Source organism: Suillus subaureus (genome assembly GCF_016647635.1).
Source record: "Suillus subaureus strain MN1 chromosome Unknown BJ212scaffold_58, whole genome shotgun sequence".
In the NCBI taxonomy this organism is placed as follows: Eukaryota; Fungi; Basidiomycota; class Agaricomycetes; order Boletales; family Suillaceae; genus Suillus; species Suillus subaureus.
In genome coordinates this window covers 110,610-128,705 of record NW_024538614.1, presented here as the reverse complement: position 1 = coordinate 128,705, position 18,096 = coordinate 110,610, and the positions used below count along the sequence as shown (strand labels likewise).

General features: G+C 47.8%; 7 protein-coding genes and 2 non-coding genes across 9 annotated transcripts; 6 read left to right on the top strand and 3 right to left on the bottom strand.

Moving 5' to 3' along the window:
• The first annotated feature begins 451 nt into the window (after window positions 1-451).
• Window positions 452-722, top strand: BJ212DRAFT_1394025 (uncharacterized protein). The gene has a single exon (XM_041337131.1). It carries the CDS (start codon window positions 529-531, stop codon window positions 682-684), a length of 156 nt encoding a protein of 51 aa, XP_041186936.1. The 5' UTR covers window positions 452-528; the 3' UTR covers window positions 685-722.
• Window positions 723-3,854: 3,132 nt separating this feature from the next.
• BJ212DRAFT_1486702 (uncharacterized protein) lies at window positions 3,855-5,445 on the top strand (the record flags this gene model as incomplete). Its single annotated transcript, XM_041341154.1, has 3 exons — window positions 3,855-4,025; window positions 4,076-4,765; window positions 4,819-5,445. 3 exons carry the CDS (start codon window positions 3,855-3,857, stop codon window positions 5,443-5,445), a joined length of 1,488 nt encoding a protein of 495 aa, XP_041186935.1.
• A 365-nt stretch (window positions 5,446-5,810) lies between these two features.
• Window positions 5,811-7,161, bottom strand: BJ212DRAFT_898117 (uncharacterized protein). Its single transcript, XM_041344299.1, has 2 exons — window positions 6,682-7,161; window positions 5,811-6,628 (listed from the first exon to the last, which is right to left on the bottom strand). Exons 1-2 carry the CDS (start codon window positions 7,057-7,059, stop codon window positions 5,855-5,857), a joined length of 1,152 nt encoding a protein of 383 aa, XP_041186934.1. The 5' UTR covers window positions 7,060-7,161; the 3' UTR covers window positions 5,811-5,854.
• Window positions 7,162-7,894: 733 nt separating this feature from the next.
• BJ212DRAFT_1449768 (uncharacterized protein) lies at window positions 7,895-9,174 on the bottom strand (the record flags this gene model as incomplete). The annotated part of the gene is made up of 5 exons (XM_041338751.1): window positions 7,895-8,381; window positions 8,431-8,525; window positions 8,584-8,824; window positions 8,871-8,998; window positions 9,049-9,174. 5 exons carry the CDS (start codon window positions 9,172-9,174, stop codon window positions 7,895-7,897), a joined length of 1,077 nt encoding a protein of 358 aa, XP_041186933.1.
• A 154-nt stretch (window positions 9,175-9,328) lies between these two features.
• BJ212DRAFT_898063 (uncharacterized protein) lies at window positions 9,329-10,216 on the top strand. Its single transcript, XM_041344298.1, has 5 exons — window positions 9,329-9,429; window positions 9,479-9,532; window positions 9,582-9,697; window positions 9,749-9,924; window positions 9,972-10,216. Exons 1-4 carry the CDS (start codon window positions 9,411-9,413, stop codon window positions 9,914-9,916), a joined length of 357 nt encoding a protein of 118 aa, XP_041186932.1. The 5' UTR covers window positions 9,329-9,410; the 3' UTR covers window positions 9,917-9,924; window positions 9,972-10,216.
• Window positions 10,217-10,643: 427 nt separating this feature from the next.
• BJ212DRAFT_t129 lies at window positions 10,644-10,753 on the top strand. The gene has a single exon. It is a non-coding gene; the product is annotated as a tRNA-Leu (tRNA).
• A 2,246-nt stretch (window positions 10,754-12,999) lies between these two features.
• BJ212DRAFT_898030 (uncharacterized protein) lies at window positions 13,000-14,219 on the top strand. Its single transcript, XM_041344297.1, has 2 exons — window positions 13,000-13,390; window positions 13,455-14,219. Exons 1-2 carry the CDS (start codon window positions 13,128-13,130, stop codon window positions 13,852-13,854), a joined length of 663 nt encoding a protein of 220 aa, XP_041186931.1. The 5' UTR covers window positions 13,000-13,127; the 3' UTR covers window positions 13,855-14,219.
• A 1,349-nt stretch (window positions 14,220-15,568) lies between these two features.
• BJ212DRAFT_1284389 (heterokaryon incompatibility protein-domain-containing protein) lies at window positions 15,569-17,492 on the top strand (the record flags this gene model as incomplete). The annotated part of the gene is made up of 3 exons (XM_041331817.1): window positions 15,569-15,972; window positions 16,180-16,655; window positions 17,161-17,492. The coding sequence occupies 3 exons, from the start codon at window positions 15,569-15,571 to the stop codon at window positions 17,490-17,492; spliced, it is 1,212 nt and encodes a 403-aa protein (XP_041186930.1).
• A 334-nt stretch (window positions 17,493-17,826) lies between these two features.
• BJ212DRAFT_t127 lies at window positions 17,827-17,897 on the bottom strand. The gene has a single exon. It is a non-coding gene; the product is annotated as a tRNA-Gly (tRNA).
• Between the last annotated feature and the right edge of the window lie 199 nt (window positions 17,898-18,096).

Genomic DNA, 18,096 nt, shown 5'->3' with positions numbered 1-18,096 from the left:
CGTACGTGGTTATAACCCCCTTATTCAGCCGCATCAGTCACGGTTGCGCAAAGATGATCACGGTGGATTACGGTAGCGATGTTTCGAAGTTCCTGATGGGCTTCGCGATGGAGGCTGTGAATCCGTACCTGATCTGTGGGTAAAAAAAATTGAACGACTCATACATTGAGTCCCTATCAGGCCCCCCTGAATCGTAGAAAGCTGAACTTTGACAGAAAGACGCCACACTGGGAGACTCGGGAAACTCATCTGCGAAAGAAGAGCAACATATCGGTGAGACGTTCGACAGATGGCCTAAAGAGCGCTCGGCGCCTAGTGTCGTTCAAAGTTCTGAAAGGGCTTCTCAGCCAGAATCTCAGCTCAGCCAGAATCTATGAACCGAGATGTGACCTGACGTGAGTGACTGATATTGATTGTGAATTCCCCCCATGCGACAACAAGCGACACTTACCTGAAGGTGAGATAGAGGGCTTACTAGTAGGCCACCAATGAACGGCAAGCGTTGAGATCCATCGACTGGTTGGTGAGATGTTACGCGGGAAATGGGCGCACTTGAAATTCGAATCAGAAAGTGGTTTGGGCGCGGTGTTCCAAACCTGCTCCACACTACGTAACTATCACGATGATAGTAGTGATAATCACTGTAGGTCTCGCGATTGTGCCAGTGATAGTGGCGACGACTGACTATTTTCGCTTGAGCCCGTGCACAACGCTTCCACTCTCGCCCTCTTCGGAGGCTCCATTGCCATAACAAAAATGACTCACTCAGGAATTTGGATAGGTGGAACAACCCTGTACAGCTGTACTTATGTGTTGACGATTCATAGTTTTCGAGACGAATGGTTTCAAAGTCCGCTTGTTGCTTTGAAGGCTCGGGTTTACACGAGCAGCAACAAGTTTGGAGACGAATCTTGTTCAACTAGGTAGCGTACGCTCAAACCTTTCTTGCTCATATCTGGCGGATACAAGTTGCCCGTCTCACCTTGTCAAGGGAGCTCATGACGAAATGAAGGTCATCCCCGGCCGAAGGACCCGGTTTTACATTCTGAGCTTCCTTCCTTGCCGAGATATTTCATGGTTACAATTTTGTTACTGCTGTTCTAACGGGCTTTCATACTGACAATCCTCTTGCAGACATGTAAGGCCCTTCGCCAGACATACACGTCTTCCTCCGAGCTTCAGTACATCATCGAACTCGGTGGCCAACAGTTGCTTCCTGTCCCCGACGTGGAACTTCTATTTCCAAGCACCTACAACTCTTGAGGGACAAAGCCTAAAGTTCAACCTCCAATCTTTCGAAACACTCTATACCTGAGGAACTGACCGGACACGTTCGTCGCCGATGACCATCTTTGCTTGTGGGACGATGATGAAGACTTGGCCGCGATCATTCCGATACTATCAAAACCCTCACGACGACAAACCAAGTGCGACTGGTTTCCAGGAACGTTGTGTTTAGTTCCCACTCAGTCAACCTCGCTGTTTTCATGGACCCAGTAAAAAACCGGTTTGCCGTCGTGTGTGCTTTTCCTGGTGGTCCTCCCCAGTCGGATGAAACAGTCGACATCGACCTTAGAGCAAGCGCAACAAACGACGTATATCTCAGACCCCAAACACCAGTTACTTTGCATTGCTAAGCTGGCCTCTCCTAACTAGGTCTTCATCATTTCCTTTTTGACCTGGACGGAATGGCAAGAGCAACGCCAATACTGTGGACATGCTAAGCCCTTCAGATGCTCGTATTTTCCTACACATGGAAAAATTCAGAATTCACGTTTGCGGGAACCGTAGCATTCCCAGCTGTATGCAATACTCGGGTTACACTGTGATGAACAGGCGGGGTCTAGGACGAGTGATAAAAGAGTCATCTACGACGAGCTTGACAACGTCTGTTGCCTTACGTTGAGCCTTCGAGGTTGTATTGGACAGAAAGTTCGGTTCTGTTGCGGACGTTTACAGGCAGAAGACTTATGGGTCGATAAGGATAGGGTTTATTTGCTCAGCGCTAATTGGGACCTTTGCGGAGGCCTGGGCGTGTACCGCAGTCTAGCCGGCTCGAGGTCATTAACGTCTGATGCATGTATTATGAAGCATCGTGATGTGCATCTGGTAGTTACTTACTGAACTAGTCATTGTAACAATTTGTAGGGTAGAAAGGCGACACTTGAACACCTTTCCTGTGATCCTACGACTGATTCATATCTGCACAGTACTTGCTTGAGTTCATTGTGGCCACGAACTCGTTTCGCCCCAAGGTCATGACTCCGATGAGTATCCAAGACGTTTGGATGTATGGTTTCAAAGTCCGCATGCTGACATTATGTAGTACTATCTGAGGTAGGCTAGTAGCAGAACGTTCAAACTTCACTAGCACTGATCACTCTGTTGCGATTGAAAATGTCGAATGACTCAAATCAGTCGTTGTAACAACTTGCTATGATTCGGAAAAACGCTAGGATATCCAAACCCTTGCACAAGGACCGAAGGTTGAGCGCTGAACGCATGCTCATCAACCTGAACCCATGACCAGATAACTCATTCGCTCAGTCGGTGTTAGATGGACCGATCAACTCAAGATATTTCGTGAACTGTAGAGCTTGTCTTGATGGGCATCATGATGTAAGTATTGATCCTCGTGTAATCCTATATTATGTTCTATGTGGCATCTAAGTTTTTTTATGATTCATCTTTCTTGCTTCGAAGTTCGTACCACGACTCGCAAGATCAATTCTGCTTGAGTACGCTCTTTTTCGTCGTGCCCGTCCACCATTCCCTTCAGCAGGATGCGTCTCGCTCTAATAAATGTAAGATTTGTTAATCATTTTTCACATTTTCACTCGACGCATCTCTCTCCGATAGAACGACGTTCATTTCGTTCTGTGAGGTCTTGCAGCCCACCTGCCATACAGTTCACCCTCAAACCCTCTTTCTGCTAGGTTCGGGTCGATGTTTCGAGCCAAAAAAATATTGCCCTAGTAGCTTCAATCATTCATGTCCTGTCACGATATGCAAATTAGATCACCATTGGATCTATAATGCGTTTGATTTTATTTCTGTCTATGAAAAACTAACATTAAGGCATAGACTAGTACGCTAGCCACATCTAGCTTCATCCCATAGATCGAGTGCGTCCCACCGTGCCGCTGGTCCATGCGCCACACGTCCGAAGTTCTATATTCACCTTGCTGATAGTCAACATCGAGAATAGTATTCTCTATGTGTAGAGTTCTCGAGCCACCGCATAACACATGCTCGATCTTGTTCTATCTAATCATCCTTCTAATCGACGCTCGACAGTGATGTGAAACAGTGAGCTCAAGAGCTAAGGTGACGTGTACACATTAAGTTACGGTGTGTATCTACGTGTATTTCCTCTTAACTGTTCAACGCCTCTGGATGACACCTTAAAGTGAGTGTTTTTTGTATCAACTTTGCTGTTCATGTCTGATTTCAATTTGCAGAATATCGAACCTTTGGACCTCCCTTGCGTGCGAGTGTGGCATCCTCTCCCCTGTCCAGGGACAGATATGATTATTCTGAAGGCACGCAAAGCAGTATGTTCGGAACATCGGACTGATGGTAATGTACTGTTCTTTCTACTTTGTCATAAAACCGTATGTTTTCAATGTGTATCTTATTTCTGTGCTTCTGCAGAGGCTGTCCTCAGTGTCTGCGAAACTATTTTTGCAGTCGCATCGTAGTTCCACGATCTAGTCTGTACTCCCATGCATGAGGATTGACATACTCAGTACTGACTAGCGACCAGTCCCCAGCAGGGTGTTTCGTCACACTGATTTACGGCATTCGGGAGGCAATTATATGAGGTTTTCACGCTGGGCGCTCAAATCGTTTCCATGACTTCTCACTTGTATCAGATGGTCGAGACGACTACTTGCCCATCTCACCTGGTGAAGAGAGTAGTCCGTGAAATGCAGCCTAAAGCAGGGTTTCAGGCTCTTGCCGAAGAACTCCAGTTTTACATTATGAGCTTCCTTTCTTGCCGAGATATTCTTCGTTGTGCATCTGTGGGTTATGATTGTCACCTACACAGTATATACTGACAGTCCTCTTGCAGGTATGCAAGGCACTTCGCCAGACGTACCTGTCATCCTCCGAGCTCCAGTATATCATTGAATTTGGCGGCCAAGGGTTACTCCCTGTCCCCAACACGCACAATCACAGTCCTATTTTTAAGCGCCTACAACTCTTGAGGGACAAAGCTCACGCATGGTTCAATGTTGACTTCCATTCTTTTGAAACTGTCAACGTAAATTGGTACTCTGAGCAAAAATATGTCGCTGATGGGCACCTCTACTTATGGGACCAAGAGGAAGACTTGGCCACAATCATTCCAATATTTCCAAAACCCTCACAACAAACAATCCAGCGTAACTGGTCTCCAGGAACGTTGTGTTCAGTTCCCAACTCAACCAACCTCGATGTATTCATGGACCCAGCACAGGACCTGAAAGCCGTCGTGTACAAGGTTGATCACGAGAGTGACGAGACACTCTACATCGACCTTGAAGCACTGGATTGTGATAGTGCTCACCCCAACGCTGCTGGACGGACACTGTATCTGTCGGGGCCGCCCGGATACAATGACAACCGTATTCAAACAACAAGTGCGAAGCTCAGGGGTTTCGGGAGGCATATTGCTTTACAGCGCTCTGTTGAGGTTGCGGTTGGTCATGGAGCCGGGATTTACCACGAGAATATATGGCAGTTGCAGATTTGGGATTGGCAACACTCAACGACATCCAATGTGAGCTTTGGTTAGAAATTGTTGAAAGTCGTGATAGTTGATTCTCTATCTAGTGCGTCCTCGGCATCACAACACTACACGGAATCGCTTTTTGTTTCCTCGGAAATAATAGAATACTGGTTGTCGCCAATAATAATTTGAAGCTCTATTCAATCGAGGATATATCCCAGACGCCACAATTACTGGCATGCTTCCTGTCGCCCCTCCCTTTGTCGTACATACAGTGTCTCCTTCCGATGGATGATACTGAGCACCGCTCGCTGTCGCATGCCCAACAAACAACATACACCCCAAACGCTAAAAATCGACTAATATGCCTTATCGCATCCTTTCCCACTCGAGTCTTCATCATTTCCACAAGGGTTTTCTTCAACGTCAACGTAACGGCAGCGGAAACGCCAATACCATGGAACCACTGGGGCCCTTCAAACGCTCGTATTTTTGAGCACCATTATTCATGCAAAGTTCACGTTAGTGGGAATCGGGTTCTGCAGGCATTCCCAGTCAACACGTCAGACCCGGACCCTAACGAATATGTGTTGCATATGATGGACTTCAGCCCGCGAGCTGTGACAAACAGGCGGGGTCTAGGACGAGTGGTGAAGGAGACATCTACCATTAATTTCACTGGCAAGTTTGCAGGAGAGCTTGACGATTTCAACGTCCCTACCTTATGTTGAGGTCGTATCTGACCGGAAGTTCAGTTTTGACAAGTTAAAAGCCATGTGGATCGATAATGATAGAATTTACTTACTCAACACAAATTGGATGCGTACGTTGACCACACTGGAGGTCATCGATGTTTAGAGCGGACAATTAGTAACTTGTTATGAAGATAGATAATCGACAGGCTTCGATAGTTGCTTAATCTTTAGACTCTGTACTGCTTGGAACTCACCTATTAGCATTCCGTGTAAATGAGCCGAGTGAACTGGAAAACGCAAGGAGGGAAGTCCGATATCTGTGTAAGTAGCACATAGACTATGGTCTCCACTAGAAAGGCCTTTATAGACGAAGGAGGATGGTTGTTTCTTCTAGTACATAGGTATTAGAAGTCTAAACAATGTCGACGATTTATCATGGGATGTTTTAAACGTCAATGACCTCGAGCTTGTCTGAGAGTAAATAAATCCTATCCTTATCCATCCATATGTTCTTTAAATCGTCAAGACCGAACCTCCTGTTCAATACGACCTTGACATAAGGCAGGAAAGTCGTCAAGCGCTCCTCACAACTGTTACGCTTGCAATTTAGATCAGCGACGTTTAGCGTAGATGGCTTTGTCACCACTTGTCCGAGACCCCGACTGTTCCTCACAGCTAGCGGGCTGAAGTCCATGATACACAACTCATATTTGCGATTCCACACTGGCTTGCGTTTCGAATTGTGGACTCGTAATAGTAGTAAAACTCGATTTCCGTTATGGTGAACTCTGCATTCGTCGTGCTCTGGCGGGCATCGGAAAATACGAGTGTTTGAAGGACCCCAGCATTTCCACGGTATTGGTGTCGCTACTGCTATTTCGGGAAGATCGAAGAAAATCCTGGTAGAAATGATGTAGACGATGGACGACACATACGTGTACATGGTAATGCAGAGTAGCCGATGTTTAGGATCTGGGGTGTACATTGTTTGTTGGACTTGCATCTGCGGTTGTGAGCTACACGTAATACTATCCACGGGAAGGAGACATGCTGTCATGCCCGGCAGTTGGACGGGCAGCACAAAAGACGCCAGTAATTCTGGCGTCTTGGACATATCCTCGATTGAATAGAGTTTCAAATTGTCAGCGACAACGAGCAATCTATCGTTTCTGAGGAAACAAAAATCAACCTCATAGGGATGATCACCGCTGAGGACATTCTAAATTGAGAGTCAGCTGTGGAGTCTTTCAACAGTTTCTGGCCAAAGCTCACATCTGATGTCGTCGAGCGCTGCCAGTCCCAAATCTGCAGCTGCCACGTGTCACAGTTCGAAGCAGCAAGCTGCAAAGCGATATGCCTCCCCATAACCTTGAGCTTCACACTCTCTGAATCCACATCGTTGTCGTATCCGGGAAGCTCCGACAGAAACAATATTGGTCCAGCAGCTTGAGGGTGAAAACTATCATCAACCAGGGCTCTAAGGTTGATGAAGAGTGTCTCGTCATCAAAATAGACAACGGCGATCAGGTTTTGTGCTGGATCCATCAACACACAGAGGTTGGTTGAGTTGGGAACTGTACACAACGTTCCTGGAGACCAGTTACGCTCGATTGTTCGTTGTGAGGGTTTTGGGAGTATCGGTTTGACCATGGCCGTGTCATCTTCTTGGTCCCACAAGTAAAGATGTTCGTCGGCTACGACACTAACATCATAGAGTGAAAGCTTTGGTATAGACACCGTTTTAGCAGAGTGGATGTCAACTCTGAACCAAGCGTGAGCTCTGTCCCTCAAGTGTTGTAGGCGCTCGGAAACAGGTGTGTGGTTGTCTGAGTCCGTATTGGAGATGGGAATCAAATGTTGGCCGCCGAGTTCAACGATGTACTGAAGCTCGGAGGAGGACACATGTCTGGCGAAGAGCCTTACATACCTGCAAGAGGATTGTTAGAATAGAATTCTATCTTGGACCATCAACATAGAAACTAGATTGCGGCTCACAGATGTGCAACGAAGAATATCTCGGTAGGGAAGAAAACGCAGAATGTAGAACTTCAGTTCTTCAGCGAGAAAGAGGAACCCTGCGTTAGACTTCATTTTGTCAAAAGATTCGTATTCCGAAAGTGAGCTAAATGATGGCTCCAGCATCTTCAAGACTCGCCATAATCTGTAAGACTCACACGAGAGGCTATTGTCTATCTTGCCTTGTCAAAAGTGGACCACGAAATTAATGGAGCTCAAAGCAGGCTGTTTGTGCCCTGCTGTACACAGATCAATGACATTAAAAACGTGGGTATTACTCTAATCTCGATGCAATGAATGATAAGCTATGAAAGTCTGTCTGTCTGTACCCGCATCTAACTCAACCAAAATGCATGCGGTGTGGCGTTACTAAGCGTGATAAAACAAAATGATCATTCGAAAAAACGCAGTACGTGAATGTGGATGCAACGATTCATCTCCCTGTCAATCTAATAACATCCGCACTGTCTTACGACAAGAATGCCATCGCGAACACTACACCAACAAGTCCAGCGCCAAGTGATACACCCATAGTGGCAGCACCACCAGTTTTAGCTGGTGATGCGCCGGAATTGGTGCTGCTTGCTGTTGACTTTGCTCCGCTTGCACCTGAACTCGCGGTCGCGCCTGATGGCGTTGGCTGACCGGTGTACAGTGACGTGCTCGAGTACGTCACGCAGTTCGAACTTGGAGCAGGTGTAGCGGTGTATGGCACGGTAGTGATGGGGCCAAGAGATTCGGGGGGTTGGAAGTAGGTCGAGGTAGCGCCACCGGTAGTGTAGACACCGACGGGGGACATGTCATCACCATCGCAGACCTCGAAAACACCCTTCTGTGCGTTGTTGGGTGCGTTGTATGCACACCCAAGGCGGTCATAGATGTTTTGGCAAAGAGCTTGTTGGTTCTGGCCGGCGGGATCGCAGATTTTGAGGCAGAAGCCGTTACCGCCCATAAAGCTGAAAGGGAGATGAGACATGTAGACAAAGGGCGGGAAAAAGAACACACTTTGTCCAATCAGTAACCTGTTGGTACGAGTCATTGTTACCGCCGTTGCTGGGGAAAGCGTTAGAGTACATGAGACCGCCAAGAGGGTTACCGCGCTACAAGTCACGTTAAGGTTCCACCCAAGGGAGATATCTCATAGTATTTTTTTCTCACCAGATCAGCACCGTGGGGGTCCAACTCGCCTCCGTAGTCGTTAGCAGCAATGTTGATCTGGGTCTGGTCAATGAAACCGGCGATTTGGATGTAGTTTGGAGTCTTAATGAGCTGTACGCCTTGGAGAGCACCAGCGGGGATGAGACGAGTACCGTGTCCTGGCTTTGTACACCAGGCGACTTCCTGACCTTCGGTGTCACCAATGGTGGAGTTGGGCTGTGGGGGGCCCAGAGGCAAAAGTCTGCATGATTTTTAAAAAGGATGAATAAATTAAAAGACAACGAAACTGACCATCTATGTGGTTCACGAACGAAGTTTGACACATGGAACTCTGGTTCTCGGTTGTGGAGTTGCAAATATTGTAACCGACTTGGGGACCGCGAATGGCAGCAGTATTATAGTCGACTTGGTAAGGCTAATAATATACGGTGAGCACCATTCTATTACGCGCCACCGCACACTCACGATACCGGACGGATAGGCATAGTGCTTGTCAACAAGAGGAGTGGGGTCAGCAGGGTCAGGCTGAGCGCGAACAAGCGTAATCGCTGCAACAGCAAGAAGTGCGGATGAAAGAGCGGACGGAGACATGGCCTCTAAGAATTAATTTTGGAACGACGAGCGCTACGGAAACAAAGAAAGGTTGATGCGATCATGTCAAATGGTTCCCTCCTCAAATAGGTTTCGGCTATTCCCGTTGTTAGCCAAGGTGCACTGACCACCCCACGTGACGAATAACACGTCGCGTTTAAACCCCGACGCGACTACGTTTAAAGATCGATAACCCTCAAATCAATCAACGAAATTCACCCTCATCCTAAACCATCATGGCAAAATCAGCAACAGGTCAGTTCAACGCGTCTTTTTTTATAAACAGCCTCTCATCGTCGTAAAGAATCAACGACAAAGGCTGCAACAAAACGTGCTAACACCAAGACCTCCAAGGCTGGTTCGTCATCCCTTTATATTTCTTCTTCGTCCTACTCACTTCATCACAGAAAAGGAGGACAAACCAAAGCGCGCACCAAGTGCATACAACCTCTTCGTACAAGCCCACATGAAAGAGTGGAAGGAGGCACATCCCGGCGCACCAATCAAAGAAGCCATGTCCGAGGTGCGCATATGCGCATATATGCGTCCCTTGCATGTCTAACACGCCTCCAAGATTGCAGCAATGTGGCGGGAAGCACCCGAGAACCCAAATCGTGGCAAGGAGCCAAAGCCTAGGAAGCCAAAGGCTGCAGCTGGTGCGCCTAAAGCTAGCCGCAAGAAGAAGCAGACCCCACCACCATCAAGTGACGCCGAGAATACCGGCGATGCTAGCGACGATTAGTACATTATGTATGTTTGCTTTTTCTTCACGCTGTTGCGCTCACTGACGTCTGCAGTCTCTTGCTTCCTTTTCGTTGCTCTTGACATTATATTTCTTCGTAATCATTCATTTCACTGTACTCTTTCACATCCCCCTTGAGTTGCAGAGCCGTGTGTATGCTACAATGTAGCTATTTATTCAGATAGACGTGGCCGAATACACATAGCCTCTCCACCATCACACCTGATCACACCGAAAGTCTGGCCATGTCTGCCTGTCCACGTGATGGCAGTTGGTGCACCTAATTTTGTCCTTCTGCGTTCCCTTCACGGCACCCGGACTTACCGCTCATGCGTTTGTGTCGGCTAAATATTCTCCTTCCAAGGATCTACCCCTCCAATGACAATTGCAACGATGGATGACATCGATTGATGTAACTCGTGCAGCTTCCAGTACACCCTACTTCAGCTCCTTGCGTGCACGCCGACATAATGTTCTTTGTCAATGCGATGATAAACGTTAGGGAATTTTGACGAATATTACTCTGAGTACTGCCCAAACATTTATCATTGAATGTTGACTCTGTCTAACTACTCGTGCTTTGCAGGCCGTTCACGCTCCAGCTTGCAGTGGATCACTCTCCCTTCGTCCACACAGTTAAGAAGAATATTTGAGAGACTAGTCTCGCGTATAAGTGAGTACTCGTCTTGGGCTAGTGTTGTTGACAGGTCACGGATTAAGGGAATATGGCAAGATGGCCGAGCGGTCTATGGCGTGTGACTCAAGCGAAAGCTTGCCTGATAGGCTCAGGTTTCTCATCCTCGTAAGAGGGCGTGGGTTCAAATCCCACTCTTGTCATAACTTTTGGCAAGGGCGATAGATGGAACTTGTTGCTTATTTTCTTTTTTGGGACGCAGACGAGAAGTGCGTGTGATCTCACGGACGCTATGAGGTCGTGAATCTCCGCTTGAACTTGTGCTCAAGTCTCCAGTTAAGTGACCACGCATTTATTTCACTTACCCTGATCCCAAATTCAGTGTCCCGTAGTCAGACGTGGCGTGGCAGACACAGTATGTCCACTGCTGTCTACCATAACACGCCTGGTATGGCATCAATGTTTCCGTGATCAATCTCGGTGATTTTCTACCAAGATCACCAAGGTCCTTCTCGGCAACACGCTCGTTAGGTTGAATTTTGATGTTTTGATGGGAACGTCTGGTTGGTTCGATCGGACATGGTTTTCGTGTAAGCGGCAAAAAACGAACTGGACCGAGTCGCCGAGCAGGGCCGACCGCTCCTTACGCTCTCTTACGCTATCGCCTCTAGCAGGTTTTCAGACTATACACTAGGATGCATCACGCATTATTTCTAAGCTACTCCCCAATCTAGGCGCAAGCTTTAAACGTCTGGTTGAGATCCGCCATTCCCCAAGCCATTTACGCTGATGAGTCAGATCCCAAGCGGCCGCTACCGCCTGCGACATAGCCGAAGCAGACAATGCCCTCAGTAGGCAGCTGCGGTGGTGCGCATCACTCTAGACTTTTGTCAGATGCCGAAATCTAGATTCTGCATCATAATAGTCGTATGCAGCATCGGGGTCACACAGACCCTTGTCCGTGTAATTCCGCGTCTTCTTTGGAATCTGCTGAGGATTCTGAGCTGAGGAATGGTACTACAGCCTGGCGCACCTTGTTCTCAAACCGTTCACGCTCTACGCCACACCACCGGCGTGGTTATTGAATCCTATGTCGCGCGATCGACCTCGCCATTCACTCATTCCTTTGTAACGACGACAGCGTAGAAGCCCCTGCAGTCTCGAAGTTCAACTTATCGCAGGAGCCAGCGCAAGTATCACGGGGTCTCTTTGCAGGAGACAGGTGCGGCTCTCGCATCTCGATTGCACTGGCGTCTTCATTTCGACTCAAAACGAAGACTTGAAGGCTTGGTCTTCGGCGTGATTGGTGCCGGACGCGCGCAGCTCTGTCGTCGTCGCAGGCGCAGATCTATCGCTGCCGGTCTGGAGAACTTAGGTATCTCTACGCTCGTCGTGGAGAGACTTGGCATCATAAGTGATACTTTGTTCTCGATACGAGTCACTAGAGACAAACACCCCAGAGGGTCACCTACCAGTACGTGCAGCTAAGCCGAAATCTTCGTTTTATTCTGATCGTACGAGTAGATCATCTTCCCTTCAACCCATAACCGGACGGATACGGTGAATGTATCGCTAGCAGAGATGTTGTTGAATATATTGAAATTGCCACAGCACTCTCGGTTTTCACGTGCCGACCTAGGCTGCATGCTGTTTCATATGATTCTTTGTTAAGTAACTGAATTATATCTGTGTTCAACCCTCTCAGCTTATCTGGAGCCAGTCTTCCTACTCGAGATGTCTTTGACAGATATTCGGTCATTTGTAGTAGTCCATCTAATTTTCTTGAAACTGTATCTTCTCGTAGGCAAACTAGTAGATGAGCTTGCCGTTGAGATATATCATCACACATTACGTTAACAAAGTGAACGGAAATTTTACGCTCCGACTCGGACTTGAAGTTGAATTCATGTGCTGATTGTGGGCGTTCAAGCGTTCACATTCTCACTCATACCTGGTCGAGACTAGTTACTTCTCTCGCCTCCGAGTCGTGAAGAGAATGGACAATGAAATGAAGCCCCAAACAGGGTTCTTGTCTCTTGTTGAAGAACTCATGTCTTACATTATGAGCTTCCTTTCTTGCCGAGATATTCTTCGGTGTACGTCCGTAGGTCGCAATTCATGTTGTTGCTGTCCTAGATGAACTTCTATTCTGATGATCCTCTCACAAGTCTGTAAGGCCCTTCGCCAGACGTACATGTCGTCCTCCGAGCTTCAGTACATCGTTGAACTGAGTGGACAACGGTTGCTCCCTGGCCCGAACACGGACAATAACATTCCTGTTTCCAAGTGCCTGCAACTTTTAAGAGACAAAGCCTACGCATGGTTCAAGGTTGACATCCACTCTTTTGAAATTTTCCCCATAAAAAGAGCACGATATTTTTGGGGAAAAGATTGCTAGTGGGCATCTCTACTTCTGGAGCGCACAAGAAGACACGGCCAGCATCTGTTCAATACTTCCAAAGCTATCACAACAATCAATCCAGCGCAACTGGCTCTCAGGAACCTTGTGTCCAGTTCCCCACTCAGACAACCTCGATGTGTTTATGGACCCAGCGCAAAACCTGATCGCTGTCGCCTATGTTGTTGATCACGAGACGATCTATATTAACCTCAGAGCCCTGGATAATGATGATACCCACCCTCGGGCTGCTGGAGAGAGACTGTTTCTGTCGGACAACCGCCCTGAAACATGAAGAGCAAAGCTCAAAAGTTTTGGGAGGCATATCGGTTTGTGGCGTCGATTGGGTGCTGATGCTGATGCTGACGATGATGAAAATTGGACTCCAATGGACAAGTGGCAGCTACAGATTTGGGACTGGCAACACTCGGCGACGTCCAATGTGAGCTTTGGTTTGAAATTGCGGAGAGACCTCACAGTTGATTCTGATTTTAGAGCATCCTCAGCGGCACTGTATCCAGCCATTACGATGTTGGAGTCGAATTTTGTTCCCTCGGGAACACTCGATTGCTGGTTATAACCGATAACTTGAAGCTCTATTCAATCGAGGACATGTCCCAGGCGCCGGATCTGCTGGCGTGTTTCCTGATGCCTGTCTCATTGATGCTACGGTGCTTCCCGGGCCTTCCGGTAGATGATATCGGCCATAGCTCACAACCGCAGATACAAGCCCAACGGATGATGTACACATCAGACCCCGCACATAGACTCCTATGCCTTACTGCGTTCTCTTCTCATACCGACGGTACTCAAGTCTTCATCATTTCCACGAGGATTTTCTTCAACCTTGACGGAATGGCAGCATCGGGGCTCTTCCAATGCTCGTATTTTCTGGCACCCATATGATGCTAAAGTTGACATTAGCGGGAATCGAGTCTTGCAAGCACTCCCTGTCGGCACACGAGACTCGGAGTCTGTTACATTTGATGGACTTCAGCCCGTTAGCTGTGACGAACAGGCGAGGTCTAGGATGAGCGGTGAAGGAGCTGTCCACGGTATATATCAGTGATTCCACCGGCAGATCTGGAGAGAGCTTGACGACATCCCTACCTTACGTCCAGCTTGTATATTTCGGACAGAAAGTTCGATTCCGACAATTCAAAGTTAGGTCACACGGTTCGACGAGGATAAAATTTATATGGTCAACACAAATTTGAGACCCCTAACGTTCCATGGCGATACGATTTTCATAAAGTGACTTATTGGTCATTAACGTATAGAGCAGAGCGGTGCGGTATCAGCTGGTTAATGGTTAACTAGGTGTTTATAGAGATTATCAGTTGAGGATACCATCTTCGTCTGATTTAGGCCTGAAGATCTGGCTACGAGAGACTAGCATATGTCACCTGGATAGAGATAACTCTCGAGGCCAATCCCACGTACGTCTACATCATAGACATCAAAAAACGAAGACAATTACTAGTAGGGATAGTACCACTTGTAATTAATGATTCCCTGTCGATGCTAACTCTCATCATCTGACCGTAGAACTCTTCTCGGTTCGATTTTTCCCTCGAGCAAATACAGACGGTCGTCGTGCAACAGGGGGATGCTCTGGGGCTCTGCACGATGTTGCTCAGGACTTGGCGAATCACTGTAGGTATTAGTCTTGGATCATGCTCTGCTGTTTTAGTAGATGTTGGGTTGGACGTTCTTCCGATTCAGCCCGTAGACGCCGGTATTCAGAATGATCACTAATGCGTTGTTTGATACAGTTTTATATTTACAGATATCGTTGCACCTTGCCGCAGCCTTGCTGGTACCACGTGTTCAGGAGCCAGGCCTAGGAGTCGTGCGTTCATTCCAAGTCTCTTGTCAACGTTAACTTGGACTAGCAATCGTACGTGGTCTGTTCTCGAGGTTGTAAAATAATGTACGTACCGGGGCCCGTCTAAATTCTTCATTAACATTGATCGAACATTGACGCTCGTAGTCATTATGGGATTGCGCAACGGTTCCCTGGTCTGCGATTACTGCTCCAGCACAGTATTTGCATTCGAGCCGTTTCAGGTTGCATGGACTGCAAAGGACTCGTCAGATCCTAAAGCAGGCTTCTCGTACACCACTCAAACTTGGCAGGAGATTGATGATGGGGAAAACAAGGGATGCAATTGGTGTGATATTCTTTGGGGAGAGATTCCTGTTTGGTATCAGCACCGCAAGAAAAAGGAATCGCCTATGCCAGAGGAGACTTTCAAAATAACTGTACGGTTCGAAAAACGAAATTCAGAAGATGACATTGCCCTAAAAGTCATGGTTGAAGATGATTGGCCACCCAGGTATCAAGTGCGGTGCGATCCAGGTACGAAGTTTGTCGTTGTTTTATTTCGTGCAATATGACGAACCTCTGTTTCTGCCAGACGAAAATGCGGCTGCCTTTGTCCCTGGCAGAAAGTTGGTGTGGCAGGTTGCATCTCCTCGAGCCTTCAAGCTTGCCTTGGACTGCCTCGCACAATGCACGCTTCGTCATGATTGTCCAAAACCTCAGGAAACAAGCCTCCCAACCCGTGTAATAGACTGTTCGGATCCAGAACAGCCAAAACTTGCTCTCACCGAAAACATGCAAGGCTTTTATGCAGCGCTTAGTTACGTCTGGGGTGAACCGCAACCGCACAGCGTCTGCACCACAAAACTCTCTACGTACCTGGAATCAATCGACATACTCCTCCTTCCGAAAACCATCAGAGATGCCATCTTTTGTACCTACAGTCTCAATCTCCGTTATCTTTGGGTCGATACCTTGTGCATTTTGCAAGATTTAAACGAAGACAAGCAGCGCGAGATTCCGCAGATGTGCGATATATACCGATGTGCATATGTAACAATCATCGCAGCCAGCTCGCACAAAGTCAGCGAAGGATTTCTCCATAATCGCAAAAAACCAGTTGAAACACTACTGCCATTCTGGTGCCCGGATGGGAGGCTTGGTACCATCTCAGTTGATGAAAGTGATGGGAGTGCCAGGTCATCCCAAGAACCAGTGAATCGCCGAGCTTGGTGTTTCCAAGAGCGCCTCCTCTCCCCTAGGACCTTGGTGTACGCTTTGCATACTCTCCAGTATCAGTGCCAGACGGCAATGAACGAAATCGGAGACATCTGGAATTACCTTCCCTCCACGGAACTGGGTGAACTGCGCTTGCCAGATATGATGGTCTCGCGCACACCGTATAGGACGCTTTCGAGCAATGACGTGGAGGCGTTGCTAACAGCCTGGCGGAATGTTCTATACGACTACACGCGACGCGCTGTTTCGGATCCCTCTGACAGGCTCGTAGCGATCTCAGGGATCGCTCAGCTTTTCCAACGTTCGTGGGGAAGTAGCAATCGTTACATCGCTGGGTTATGGGAACGCAATTTGTCCTCCGACCTCCTGTGGTACAGAAATCGCCCATCTGACGGAAGTCTTGTTCCAGGGCAATTTCTTGCACCATCGTGGTCTTGGGCTGCCACGATTGGATGCATCGCTGCCGGATGGGACAAAAAAGTCGGAAACATCATATGGGACGTGCACTCATGCGACGCGATCCCAGTTTCCGACAATCACCCTCTTGGCCAGGTGAGAGGCGGGAAATTAATCGTTAGAGCTATCATGAGAGACGTGACCTGGGATCCTGCAGAGCCCGAGCTGTTTGAGCTGAAGCGACCGTGTATTTCGGTGGCGAAGACGGGTGATGAGCCTGAGGAACGCGACGGAGCTTGCAGCGTCCAAAGCTTGCCAGCTTCAGCTGCTCAAGTCGTTGATACTACCGTTGATACGGGGAGTCAAGGACTCAGGCCAAATCAAAACCAGCACCCTCCCGGGCCGAATGCCAAGCCCACTTCTGCTTCTCCGATAGAACATGTCGATACTCGAATATGCAACGGCGAACAAGGCAAAAGGGGATCGAGCTAGTAATATAGGTCGTTCCTTCATAACAAACCTGTTCTTGAAGTTAGTGCCATGTCTTGTGCGTCGGAAAAACGCGCATACCACAGAAACTGCACCCGCAAGACGATCTGCTACCTCCCGCCAGATCACTAGCAACAACACTAATGGAGATGTCATTCGGGCGGAAGCGGTGACACCGCAGGACCATTCAACGAACACGGACATGGCTGTAGCATCGACAGAGGCTATTGAAATAGGATGCGAAGGAGAGCCTGATCACATAGGTTCAAACAACCATGCAAAAAGGCGCCAATCCAATGAAGTTACCGCGCCTTCAAAAGGGCGGGAACGACACATTGGTTACGGGTATTTTGACTACGACAGTGCAGGAATTGGAGCCGACAAGGGCAAGGCTGTCGTAGTTAGCTCGGATAAAGATGAGAACCCAGGCTACTTAACGGGCTTGATCGTCGTTCCCGCTGAGAGTGCAGGAGAGTTCCGCCGCGTGGGCATATTCCATGTTGATGGGAGGTTCTATGAAGATGAAGAAGCACCTTACTGCGACGTAAAATCATGGCTGGATACACCTAGTACTGAGGCCATTACGATAATTTGAAGTAAGCATGTTCGCTACTTAGCATCATATATATGCTCGGCATAGTTGCAATGTCAGTATCTATGTATTGTTAATTGATCATTTATCTATGGAATCAAGTTCAGCGTGTCCGGGGCATCCTCACGCAATCATTGGTAGTGGCGATCAGTGAACAGTGTTGAACGGAAAGTCAAAGCCTACTAACTGTGGGTCCAAAACATGTCAAAGCCTGGCGAGCGTAAACTGAGTCCGAAGATCCATAAAACACAGCCCACTGAAAGTGGGGGAGAACTGAGAAAATATTCATGCGTGAGGAACACAAAAAGTTATGAATTGTGTTACCAATTCCAACTGTTGCGTCAGCCGGGAGTCGAACCCGGTGCTAGGCCATGGGAAGACCCAATGTTACCGGTACACCACTAACGCTTGTTGACAGCTGCAACGCAGCACATATAAGGTTGGGCGAGTCATTTTAACTTTCAAGTTCAACCACCCTTCAAAAAATCGACAGATCATCATCTCGTCGTTCAGCTCCTGGACCTACTAGTGAGTAGATGTACGTGTTATGTTCCAGAAAGATTAGAAGATATTCAAAAATGTGAGTTTGTATTAGATAAGGAGCGGT